Source organism: Berghia stephanieae, chromosome 14 (genome assembly GCF_034508935.2).
Source record: "Berghia stephanieae isolate SIO BIC M18660-M18661 chromosome 14, UCSD_Bste_1.3, whole genome shotgun sequence".
Lineage (NCBI taxonomy): Eukaryota > Metazoa > Mollusca > Gastropoda > Nudibranchia > Aeolidiidae > Berghia > Berghia stephanieae.
In genome coordinates, this window is record NC_088373.1 from 18,362,444 (window position 1) to 18,376,650 (window position 14,207).

At 36.7% G+C, this 14,207-nt stretch overlaps 1 protein-coding gene across 1 annotated transcript; it reads right to left on the minus strand.

The window, feature by feature from the left end:
* Positions 1-5,552: 5,552 nt before the first annotated feature.
* Positions 5,553-10,927, minus strand: LOC144959900 (uncharacterized). Its single transcript, XM_078892743.1, has 3 exons — positions 10,746-10,927; positions 8,931-9,033; positions 5,553-6,322 (listed from the first exon to the last, which is right to left on the minus strand). The coding sequence occupies exons 1-3, from the start codon at positions 10,840-10,842 to the stop codon at positions 6,172-6,174; spliced, it is 351 nt and encodes a 116-aa protein (XP_078748869.1). The 5' UTR covers positions 10,843-10,927; the 3' UTR covers positions 5,553-6,171.
* Positions 10,928-14,207: the final 3,280 nt, after the last annotated feature.

Genomic DNA, 14,207 nt, shown 5'->3' on the forward strand with positions numbered 1-14,207 from the left:
GACAGACGCCTGAAGAGTATTTGGTATGTCTTGGCGCCAGATACGAAGTCGAAATTCGACATGTTAAAAAAAAGGAAAAGAAAGAAGAAGCTTTCGGTTGTTAATTAAAGTATTTCTGCAGAAATCTGCGGATTTTGAAATAATGGATAAAATTGGGTATGAAAATAAATATACTTAGTGGAATAAAAGGTGTCAACGATGTGTGTGCAGCTCGTGTGATCACTGCGTGAAATGTCTTTACCGGGATGAAATCCAAAAATGCCTGCCCGATAAACACCTCACAGGAGCGCCGCAAGAAAAGCGACATTTTTTAGATCGGGCGTGGTCATCGAGCTCTTACTGTGTTCATCTGGGCGTGCTGAATTTTCATCGAAATAGGTGACTATTCGCCTCAAAACGGTATTAAGTCGGGATGGTTAAGATGTTGAAAATTGAATTTATAGCCAGAAATATCGGATTTGTTGTTGAGTTTTTATGTTTTATTGAGGAGAATGGATACCACGTTTTAGGATGCCAACAATTTATATTTTTGACCAATTTAACATTTAATTGGGCTTTTAAATATATGGTTCGTTCCGACATAATACCGTTTTCAGACGATGGGTCACATATACTTAGTGGAATAAAAGGTGTCAACGATGTGTATAGCCCGTATGATCACTGTGTGAAATGCCGTTTTGAGGTCGGGCGTGGTCATCGAGCTCTTACTGTCTGTTCACCTGGGCGTGGTGAATTGCGATTTTCATCGAAATATGTAGCCTTTCATTCATTGGCTTATTTTCGAAGGGTTGGGTTGTTAATGATTTTGGGACCTTATTCCATGTAAACAATTTTTCATGTTGTTTTTTCCGTGCCTCGTTTGACCACTTTATGCTGGTCACTCGACTCAAATATCCCGATATGTGCGGCTATGTTTGTCTAGTGGTATGACACTCGCTTTCGGATTGGAAGGTCCTGGGTTTGAGCCTCGCGCTCGGCGCATAGTTGAGTCCTTGGAAAAGGCTCTTTACTCAGATTCTCTCACCGTACTCAGGTGTAAAATGGGTACCTGGCCGTTAACAGCGTTGTCTTTGTCCAAAAAAGTGTAATATCGCCAAACAAGCGGCATGTCCCGTCCTACATGTTAAATGTTGCAGTTGACCAGTGACCCCTTCTGAAGCACTTTGAGCACATTTAGTGGATATTGCGCTATATAAAGCTCAATTTTAAAGCTCTATTTTGAAATCAATTAAGTAGGAAGTGTTTCAGCATGTGCAGTGTTAGAGAAGTTGCGTTGCCACCATGACGTAACTATAGTACTCTAGTTGGCCATGGTTGCCACTCATAACGGGCTCCCAACGATCCAAACGACCGTTGGCTAGCCCCGCCCATCGTTGGGTCCCATTGACTGTTTGCGTGCCGATAGCTCAAGGCGATGAATAATAACCATACATTCCTGGCGTGCATAAGTTAAATGTTTCATGGTAGTAAAAGTAATATGTATACATTTGGAAACTAAAAGTAAAAGGAAAAAGCTATTGTGCTGTAATATTTATGAGCATTGAACATAGACTTAGCAATAATAAAAAAAAAAAAAATGAAATTCAAATCCGATTATAAGCACAAGGCGGCGATAGGCGTACTCTGCTTGATATACGAGTGCCGTGCTTATTGCTTATAAAAGGAGACAATTGGATTCAATAGTATGATGTCACGTCGCCCAGCAACGGCGGCCATCATGGTTCTAAACAAAGAAAATCGGTACTTTTTATTCTTCATGCTGGCTAGAACTTTTCATATGTCTTGTGTCAGAATGAATAAAAGTCAACACATGATCATATTTATAATGTTTTTCTCCTCTGGATACACTTTTATGCTCGTCGGAGAAATATTTCATTATGGCGTCCGCCATTGTTCCGATAGTTTAGAGCCAGTTACTAAGTTACTATGCGTCATTACGAGGGAAGTGACGTCATGACTGTTGAAGGCTATTGTACCATAATTTCTACTTTGAACATAGCAGAATGGCACAGTGGTGTGGTCTGTGTGTCGTACCCAAAAAGTACCGAGTTCGACTCGAACGTGAGGCCTTGAGCAAGTCACCTCGTTCTAGTTCACTTTGTGGCGCTGCGCTGTCCTGAAATGAACACAAAAGACATCCTCAACTTTCCGTTTTTGGATAAATAAAAAGAATTTCATTCATTCTATTTTGTTCATTGAGCTTTTCTTTTCTTTTTTTTTAAAAGAGCTTTTATATAGCGCAATATCCACTAAACGTGCTCAAAGCGCTTTACAAGGAGTCAATGGCCAAATGCAATACTAAACATTTAACACGGGACATGAAGCCTGTTAGGGGATATTACAATTTTCGGACAGAGACAACGCTGTTAACGACCAGGTACACATTACACCTGAGTACAGTGAGAGAATGTGAGTAAATAGCCTTTTCCAAGGAGTCAACGATGTATCGAGCGAGGCCTCTAACCCAGGACCTTCCGATCCGGAAGCGAGTGTCATACCACTAGACCACATAGCCGCACAAATACCTTATTAGCAATCTATCTCGAAGTTTAAACGACCAGAGGTGAGCGCATCTTGAATCCGATAAAATCCGTAATCAGCCTATTAATTCGCATTTCCCATTTGGACTAGTTGAATGCATTCCACAATAGGGTTCAACAGTCGTGATGTCACTTCCCTCGTAATGACGCATAGTAACTTAGTAACTGGTTCTAAACTATCGGAACAATGGCGGACGCCCTTATGAAATACTTCTCCGACGAGCATAAAAGTGTATCAAGAGGAAAAAAACATTGTAAATCTGATCGTGTTTTGACTTTTATACATTCTGATCACATGAAATGTAAAAAAAATTCTAGCTAGCATAAAGAATAAAAAGTACCGATTTTTGTTGTTGTTGTTTAGAACCAAGCTGCTTGTTGCTGGGCGGACGTGACATCAGACTATTGATTCCTATTGCTGTCTATAGTATTAGAAGAGAAGGGTAGACTTTGGAGTTTGCCCCGGTCTCCAATGAGCATCTTTATCCCCACCGTTGCTATTATATCACAATGCATTCGTTGTCCACATTCTATCTCGTTAAGACGAGCACGATGATGGACCTCGGATAATTCCAAATATTTATTTTAAAACACGCTTTGGGACTCAGAGTCTTGCCTAACTAAGGAATTTATGAGCATTGAGATGATGACACACACACACACATACACACATACACATACATACACACATACACACACATACATACATGCATACACCCACACATACATAACATACATACATACATACATACATACACATACACACACACACATACATACATACATACATACATACATACATACATACATACATACATACATACATACATACATACACACATACATACACAAACACACACACACACAACAACAACAACAACAACAACAACAACAACAACAACAACGACAAAAACAACAAAATAACAAAAACCAAACAAAGACAAAATAACAACCCCCCCCCCCCACCAAAAAACAAAAACAAAAAAACAAACAAACATAAAAAAACAAACAAAACAAAAAAACAAAAAAAACAAAAACAAAAACAAAAACAACAAAAAAACCCCCAAAAACAATTACATACAGGGCTTCTGGTGTTAAACAACCATTCACCACCTTCGGTCAACGGTGTTCTTTGATGTTACATGTTACGTGGACCGTCTTTTTGCAAGGTCTGCATAAATCCATATTTCAAGGGATGATTTCATCTCTATTGATGTCGCTGGATGAATGATGACTGTTGACAAATGAGCTGTCAAAACGACCAGTCGTTGATTGGTCATGAATCGAAGGATCTTATATTATAAGGAGAATTTTTTGAGAGGCGATCTTCCACCCACCCGTCATTGGACGGAACTTTTATTTTGGTACTGTAGTAGGTGTCCATAAAGTGTTATAGCATGTAACCTCTACCCAGTGGCGTGACATGCTTACAGTAAAAGGTGGTGCCAGAATCAGAAGAAAATGACTAAAAACACTCTATATTTGTAAATGCAAAAGAAAGAAAAATATTTAAAGAAAAGACTTACTGAAATAAGTAAGAGGTGGTATAATATACCATTTCTCAGTTTTATTTTTTTTAAAATGCTGTAATCCATTTTTAAAAGATGGGGCCGTGCCAGGCATCAAATCAACCAATAGAGCAACGCCCCTGTCTCTACCTTCTCTTTCTATTCTGGCGTAGATGAACACGACGATAGCTTTTTAGATGTCACAATAAGCGGGCAGAGTTACAGCTTCTCAATCTTCCCAACTTTTGTCTTAATCGTCTTCGACTTCTACAAAAAGTGTGAATGAAATTAATTGTGCTAGACAGTTATTTTCTTGCATTATTCTCTCTGCTTTGTTTGCAACTGTTTCAAACACACGTTAAATTTTTTTCTGCTTAAAATTTTTTGAAAGTAAACAGAAAGAAGAAGAAGAAGAAGAAGAAGAAGAAGAATAAGAAGAAGAAGAAGAAGAAGAAGAGGAGCTCGCTGAAGATGCTGGCCACTGACAGAGGGAGATGATGGAGTTCCTTTGTTGCTGCCCTGCATGTCAACAGGCATCATGGGCAGTAATACAGTAAATTTTGTGTAGGGTAGCTGACCATTGCTATTGCCCGTTAACACTATAGAAACCGGGATAAACTCCATCTCCATGGGCCTAATGGCTCTGAGAGAAGCGATATTATTTTATTCCAGGCCTCTCATGGGAAAACCCTATCATTTCTTAGTAAATACGTCATCTAATCGTTGAATAATGCTTTGAACGCGTTGAATAAACAATTTGTTCCAACTATTTTGCAACATATTTTCACACATTTTATTGGTGTGAAATTGGGTGTAAAAGACAGCTGATTGGTAATTGGATTCAGTAGTCTGATGTCACGCCACCCGGCAACGGCGGCCATCTTGGTTCTAAACAAAGAAAATCCTTACTTTTTATTCTTCATGCTGGCTAGAACTTTTCATATGCCTTGTGATCAGAATGTGTAAAAGTCAAAACATGATCAAATTTATGGGTTTTTTGCCCCCTCTGGATACGCATTTATGCTCGCTTGGGAAATGTTTCATACCGGCGTCCGCCATTGTTCCGATAGTTTAGAGCCATTGTTACTAAGTTACCATGCGTCATAAGGAAGGAAGTGACGTTACGACTATTGAAGACTATTTAAAATGATCTTTTAGTGCGCATGAATACAAATCCAGCGGTTTTAATTTTGGGTCAAATTGTCATTCAATCATAAGGAGAAGGATACAAATTATGGTAAATGAAAGTACTATTACTTATTACCATACTATTTGGTTACAAAATATCGAATAATCTTACTTGGAGGGGTGGAATAAAGGTATTCTTTCAATTCATTGTATTTATTAAACTCTTTATATTTTTATCGTGTTATAACACATACTCGCAAGCTCTTTGTGTTATTTGGGCACGATATAAATAACTCGTTTAATAAATACAAAGAGATGAAAGAATCCCATATTAATGTAGGATAGTATAGATTGTATCAATGACAAAGGATTTCGATTCACAGTTATTATTTCATTTTATTATTTCGTATCTTGATAATAACTTCTCAAAAGAAGTGTAGATTAGCCATCTCCTTACCAACCATAGCAAAAACGTCACATCCATGCAGCCAATTTGGGCATTAAAAAACTGTTATAGTAAGATGCTAGAAGCTGTAGGTTGTAAAAAGTAATGAACAAAAATGAATATAACAGCTTAAAACAAAAAAAAAAACAACAAAAAACGAACAAACAAAAAAAAAAAGATAAGGACTCAATTATGCGCAGCTCAGAGTGGGACTCGAACCCGGGACTTTTAGATCTGAAGGCGAATGTCATGTCATACCACTAGACCAAATAGACGCAACATTTTCATATCCTGATTTCTTTTTGTACTTTACAAAATTTGAAGAAAAATGTTTGCCATACTTCAAAAAAAAAAAAAAAAAACAAAAAAAAAAAACAACAATTAACAGTGTTGTAGAACACGTTTTGCTGGTGCTGGGAAAAAATTAATATGTATTCCTGCTATTGTGTTTGAATTTTCAAAAATTCTATTTTTGTGTTTTTGGGTGTGACGATTTGGGGAAAACCCCAAAAATGACTGGTAAGGAGAGAGTTAGGCCAACGTGTCACACTTATTTCTTGTTGTTCTTGAGGAAATCATCCAGATTTAACACAGGCAGTGTCGGTTGTGGAGGACGTATGTACCTGGGGCAGCATTTCGGGTAAGGTTTGGTCAAGTCTTGAACTTTTGTCCAGTCTGGTTCATGATACTGTGCTCCACAACTGTCAATTGGACAATTATAAAACGATACTGACATCATCTTAAAATATAACAACAACAACAAAAAAACAATAACAAAACAAAAAAAAAAGACCAAAAAAAAAACACAAACAGCAAAACAAAAAACAAAAAAAACGAACAAAAAAAAAAAACAAAAACAAAACAAAACAAAAAACGAGAAACAAAAATAAAAAAAACAAAACAAACCCACGTCCCATGATAGATTTCATCGAGGCCAACAGTTAGAGTGACTAAGACCCCCCCCCCCCCCCACCCCCTCAGATTTAAAATCTTCACACAAATATGGCAAAATATACATCATTTGATAGATTTCACCGAGGCCAACAGTTAGAGTGACTAAGACCCGCCCTCCATCCCCAGCCCCCCCCCCTTCAGATTTAAAATCTTGAAACAATTATGGCAAAATATACATCATTTGATATATTTCACCGAGGCCAACAGTTGGAGTGACTAAGACCCCCCCCCTCCACCCCCCCCACCCTCAGATTTAAAATCTTGAAACAATTATGGCAAAATGTACATCATTTGATAGATTTCACTGAGGCCAACATTTGGATTGACTAAGACCCCCCTCCACCCCCCCCCCACCCTCAGATTTAAAATCTTGAATCAATTATGAGAAAATGTACATCATTTGATATATTTCACTGAGGCCAACAGTTGGAGTGACTTAGACTCCCCTCCACCCCCGGGCCCCCCCCCCCTTCAGATTTAAAATCTTGAATCAATTATGGCAAAATGTACATCATGTGATAGATTTCACTGAGGCCAACTGTTGGAGTGACTTAGACCCCCCTCCATCCCCAGTCCCCCCCCCCTTCAGATTTAAAATCTTGAATCAATTATGGCAAAATTTACATCATTTGATATATTTCACTAAGGCCAACAGTTGGAGTGACTAAGACCCTCCACCACCCTCCCCCCACCCTCAGATTTAAAATCTTGAATCAATTATGGCAAAATGTACATCATGTGATATATTTCACTAAGGCCAACAGTTGGAGTGACTAAGACCCTCCACCACCCTCCCCCACCCTCAGATTTAAAATCTTGAATCAATTATGGCAAAATGTACATCATTTGATATATTTCACTAAGGCCAACAGTTGGAGTGACTTAGACAACTACCCCCCCCCCCTCCCACCCCTCAGATTTAAAATCTTGAATCAATCATGGGAAAATGTACATCATTCATGTGATGGATTTCACTCTTCTCAACGCTTTAGAATTAGAACACCGGGAAGGTTATTTCAATGTCAGTGTGAGATTTTATCCATAGAATGTCCCTAGGATTGAATGTAGTCATGCCAGCAACTGTATTCGTGGATAGCTCACACGGTAGAGTCACGCTCTCACCTGCCAGGCGGAGTTGTCGTACTAATAAGGTCGCAGGTTCAAACCTGCCGCGAAAATTTTTTATTCTCTATTCTTCTGGCACTTTTCTACTCACTTCATATCTTGTTGTTACCAGCAACTGCTACAGCTTTGTTGGGGAGGAATTTTAAAAAATCTTATTAGCTTTTTGTAATGATCACTTTTTAATTAATTAGTCGTAGGACACTTGAAGCTTAAACATTCGCGGGATTTTTCTTAAACAAGTGTGGTGAATATGATGCTGCTTCAAGCTCGAAAAAATACAACAAAAAACAAAAAACAAACAACAACAACAACAACAACAATAACAACAACAACAACAACAACAACACCAATAAAACAAACAAACAAAAACAATCAAAAAAAAAATTAAATAAAAAAATAATTTTAAAAAACCCCAGAAAAATATAAACAGGAAATTAAACGAGAGCTTCAATTTTATAGACGAAGAGAGATGACATGGTTGTTGCGGGTTTCCCCTTTATCAACAAAACGCAATGAATGAACCATATTCGTCGTTAGAAACGTCCACATTTTCTGTCTTCGTTTATTGAATTGATTTATTGAATTGATATTATTTTGTTATTGACAATTTGAGCTTTTATAGCATAGTGCAATATCCATTAAACGTGCTCAAAGCGCTTTACAAATGGTCCCTGACCGACAACAACACGTAACATGCAGAAAGAGACATGACGCCTATTAGGCGATATTACATTTTTTTCAGACAGAGACAACGCTGTTAAGGACCAGGTACTCCTTTTACAACTGAGTACGGTGAGAGAATGTGAGTAAAGAGCCTTTTTTCCAAGGACTCAACTTTTCGCCGAGCGAGGCTCGATCTCAAGACCTTCCGATCCGATCCGAAAGCGGATGTCATACCACACGCGTGGAAATTCTCATCACGCTATTTGGTTTTGCACGAACACTCGGATCCAGACAGGAAGTTTGAGCGAGAGCAGCTGTTTTACACTTATAGTTTCTACATTATCTATTGAAGAAAGGGAGATAGATAGATAGAGAGAGAGCGAGAGAGAGAGAGAGAGAGAGAGAGTGTGTGTGTGAGAGAGATAGATAGATAGATAGATAGAGCGATCGAGAGAGAGAGAGAGAGAGAGATAGAGAGAGCGAGAGATAGATAGATAGATAGATAGATAGAGAGAGAGAGAGAAAGAGAGAGAGAGAGAGAGAGAGAGAGAGAGAGAGAGAGTTTACCCGGCGCATGAAGCAGTCTCCTTGTATACGTCACATGAACACCTTTCACAAGTTTGCATGCTTGGCCTCCAAGATTCCACGTCTTTTTTGTCCTCGGGACATGCTATAAATAGAACGAAGATGACGTCACTCGGGTCTTTGTTATTAATTTTTGCCAACCGCTTTTATGAGTAATTCTCATTAAACTGTATTAACTATACTAAAAAAGTTCATGGTTAAACATAGTTTTGTGTGTTGGTCTGTTATATTTCCGGATGGCAATGTTGTGAGCTTCTTAGCTAAGCGGATACTATTTATAATATGAAAAACAAAAAACAAAAAAAAAAAAACAACAAAACAAACAGAACCCAAAAATCAGATAAAGTTCACCAATCCAAGCATTGGGGTCACGTCGGGTCATCTGGATTCTGGTTCAAATGGGAAATGGAAGTCGTGACGTCACACCTTCATCTCTTGTGGTTTAAAACTCATCGGAAGTAGGTAACCAGTCCTCCAGAGGAGGAAAAAAAATGAATAGATAACATTTTGAATCATAAGGTGGCATTACATTTTTAGTAGCAGGATGTATAGGGAATGAGAATAGCGGAAGAGGAGCGTCCCTTGATTGGACGTCACCCATAGTCTGTGACGTCACCGGCGGAAAAGTTATTAGAGAGAGAACGTCATGTTGGTTGTGCGCATGCGTCTCTCGTCCTCGCGGAAGAAGGATTTGAGGAGAGAATGAAAGGAAGAGGGCGGAAGAGAGAAAATAACATAGAGGGAGAGAGGCGAAGAGAGAGAGAGAGAGAGAGAGAGAGAGAGAGAGAGAGAGAGAGAGAACACGATCTTTGTCTTTCTGATGAGGGATATCAAAGCAAAGCTTTCCGTCTTACAGCTCGTTACAGGAAAAAAATAATATAATATGGAGTATGATGAGGATGGTGGTGGTGATATAGGGGAATGAATGGTGGAAGTGAAGGATTGTAACGGAAATATTAGGGAGGTTGTGAGGATGATGATGATGATGATGATGATGATGATGATGATGATGATGATGATGATGATGATGTTGTTGATAACGACGATGGTGACGATGACTACGATGTTACCAGTGTGCATATGTGTGAGTGGGTCTATCTCAATATATTATGTTAGGATTGTACTCAATAATATTGTAGTGTAATAAATGTAACTGTGTAACCAAATTACAAATTGCCACTATTTTGAGGACAATAAAGATATATTATTATTATTATTATTATTATTATTATTATTATTATTATTATTATTATTATTATTATTTATTATTATTATTATTATTATTATGTTTATTATTATTATTATTATGTTTATTATTATTATTATTATTATTATGTTTATTATTATTATTATTATTATTATTATTATTATTATTATTATTATTATTATTATTATCATTATTATTATTATTATTATTATTATTATTATTATTTATTATTATTATTATTATTATTATTATTATTATTATTATTATTATCATTATTATTATTATTATTATTATTATTATTATTATTATTATTATTATTATTATTATTATTATTATTATTAATTTATATTATCATTATTAAACCATTTAGCAAAGTCTCACATTTTTGATAATAAATTCAATTATTGGCATTTAATCTACCTCGACACAGTACCGTTTAAAGTCGATGGGTCACCTCTTTCTATTCCGGAGTGACGAGATTAGACGAGAGGACGCGAGAAAAAAATTAATCACGTGTTGGGCAAGTCGTTCGTTCGGGCTGCTTCGGCGTCTAACTATAACTTGGTATTGATGAAAATAGCCATACTTACCCATAACCATCACCGCACTTTCCACTTGATGGTCTGTCATCGTCATCATCAAGACAATGCACAGAGTCCCCAAAACGTGAACCAAACACAGTTTCATCCTCTTGGTCTTTGTAGATTTTCGCACTGCTTTTGAAACCGACTCGTTAAGTAGACGCACGCACGATCCTCGTGACGTATAACCTCTTACACTTCTTTATATAGAGATAATTTTAATACGCTGTATTGCAGACGGCTTATTCAATAATTTGTTTTTGAGTAGGCCTATATCTGTTTTTAATGACAAATGTCAATGTTTAAAAAAGCTTAACATATACAAATTTGATGGCATCAATATCGTTTTATGGCTTATTTACATTTTTACTTTGTCGGTTCGAGATGAAAGATTAATATAGAAAGGATTAAAGTACGTTGCTATTTAATCACTAAATCGGTTTATATAGTCGATAAATTATGCAATACTTGTGTTCGGCGGGCTGCTGGTAGTTGTGACAAAATTTTTAATTTTTTTTTTAATGAGCTTTTATATAGCGCAATATCCACTAAACGTGTTCAAAGCGCTTTAAAATGAATATAAGGGCTTCAAAAAGGAACAAAAGACCAAACACGGAACGCTTTTGCTCAAACCCCTGCTTCAGCTAATCAAAAAACAAAACAAAACAAACAAAAAACAAAACAACGAAAACATGAATACCACACAATGATAATAATAATAGTAATAATAGTAATAATAATAATAATAATAATAATAATAATAATAATAATAATAATAATAATAATAATAATAATAATAATAATAATAATAATAATAATAATAATAATAATAATAATAATAATAATAATAATAATAATAATAGCAATAATAAAATGATGATGATGATGATGATGATGATGATGATGATGATGATGATGATGATAATAATAATATGCCTTATTAGTCTAAAAAAGTGGCAATTTGTCATTTGGCTATACATATTTATAACAATACAATATTATAAAGAACATACATAACATAATTTATTGACATTTATTACACACTCACATAAGCACACTGGTAACATCGTGGTCATCGTCACCATCATCGTCATCATCATCATTATCATCATCATCATAATCATCATCATCATCATCATCATCATCATCATCATCATCATCATCAACATCATTATCATCATCATCATCATCATCATCATCATCATCATCATCATCATCATCATCATCATCATCACAACCTTCCTAATATTTATAATAATTTACCATTCCCCTATATCACCACCACCATCCTCATCATACTCCATATTATATTATTTTGTCATGTAACAAGCTGTAAGACGGAAAGCTTTGCTTTGATATCCCTCATCAGAAAGACAATTCTCTCTCTCTCTATCTCTCTCTCTCTCTCTCTTCGCCTCTCTCCCCCCCCCCTCTCTCTCTCTCTCTCTCTTTCTTTCCATCTCTCCCTCTCAGTTATTTTCATTCTTCCGCACTCTTCCATTCATTCTCTCTTCCAGCTCCTCTTTATTATCTCTCCCTAATTCTATTCCTTTCCTCTCTTTCCTTCTTTCTCTCTTTCTCTCACGTTCTTCTTCTAAAGATATGGATGTTCCCCCCCCCCCATCTCTCTCTCTCTCTCTCTCTCTCTCTCTCTTCCTCCCTCTCCGCCCCCTCTCTCTCTTCCTCCCTCCCTCTATCTCTTCTTCTTCTTCTTCTGACAGCCAACGCCATCATGCTGGCAACAAGCTCTGCCCCATGCTGTATGCGCTCAGAGCGGTCAGGAATTTTCATGCCTCGGTGTTGTCTCTATTTCCACTTGTAGATTATTCTATGGGAGCGATCTATAGATAGCATCCGCTTGGCTAAGAAACTCACAACATTGCTATCCGGAAGTATAACGAACCAACACACAAAACTATGTGTAACCTTGAACGTTTATAGTCAGGTTAATACAGTTTAGTGAGAAACTCACAAACGCGGATGGCAAAAACAATAACAAAGGCCTGACTGACGTCATCTGCATACTATCTATATATATTCTTGTTTTCGTCCAGTCGCGAGTCAACGATCACATGATTTGTTGCTGTCTCAAAAAACGTAAATACGCTGCTCTCTCTCTCTCTCTCTCTCTCTCTCTCTCTCTCTCTCTCTCTCTCTCCTCTCTGTTCTTTCACGCCTATGTCAGAAATAGTAATGTCTTCATATTATATACATAACATGCAATTTTGTTATAGTAAAGTTACATAAAATGAGATAATGAGATTTGCACATCAAATTTCCTCCCTCTTCCTTTCTAAGGGTAAGAATCTTATCCTTTCTCATCCCGCCCCCTCTCTCTCTCTCTCTCTCTCTCTCTCTCTCTCTCTCTCTCTCCCTCTCTCTTCAATGAACAATTTCCCCTCTCTCTTCCTCTCTCTCCCCCCTCTCTCTCTTCCTCTCTCTCTCTCTCTCTCTCTCTCTCTCTCTCTCTATTACACACACACACACACACACACACATATATATATATATATATATATATATATATATATATATATATATATATATATATATATTATTTAAAATATTTACCACAATGTTTGAGACAGTCTACATTAATGTTTCAGGCTTAATTTGCCATCGTCAGGACTGAGTTGTTTTGTTGACTGTTGTTGTTTCTTGAAGTGGTTCCGGTTTAAAGTTGCTTAACAAGAATTTACGCCGATGGGGACACCTTTCGTATATCTCACTTTTCATGTTGAGTTTGGCTTCATGAGGTTGTTTGATTATAGTATATTTTTCTTCCAGGCATAAGCTACATTGTTTTGATGTTGGTGTGTATCCTGTTGCTTTAGATAAAATTTTCCATGAAATGTTGTGGTCTATTTTGTTGTCTTTTAATTTCCAAATATGTTCGCTGAGTTTTGTGGATGTTTTTTTGTTAGTGTTTCTAAATGTTGAGGTGTGGAGGTTGTATCTTGTTTTGAAATTATTTTCTGTTAGTCCTACATATTTTTCTTGCTTGTTTGTTTTAGTTTCTGTGACTGTGGCTTGGTAAATTAAACTTGATTCTAAGCATTGTTTGTTTAGCGGGTGTGTTCTTTATTTCTGCAGTTGCATTTTCTGGTGGGTGGGTTTTGCTCTTGTCGGTGGTTTATATATATATAATGCAAAAAAAAAGTTACAGTAAAGTTGCATATAATGAGATTTCCTCATCAAATTTACATTTTAGATTATTATTTGGGAGCCAAACACTATCTAATATGGCTAGCACTATTCAGTATCTATTCAGTAGCGGTTTTGCACTATTCAGTATTTGATACTGAATAGTGGTTTTGCACTATTCAGTATCTGATACTGAATAGTGGTTTTGTACTATTCAGTATCTGACACTGAATAGTGGTTTTGCACTATAATACGTTTTTTTTTTCCGAAACCTGACAAAGTTATGGGAAGAGGGCAGCTGTGGGAGTGAATATGGGAAGTGTACAC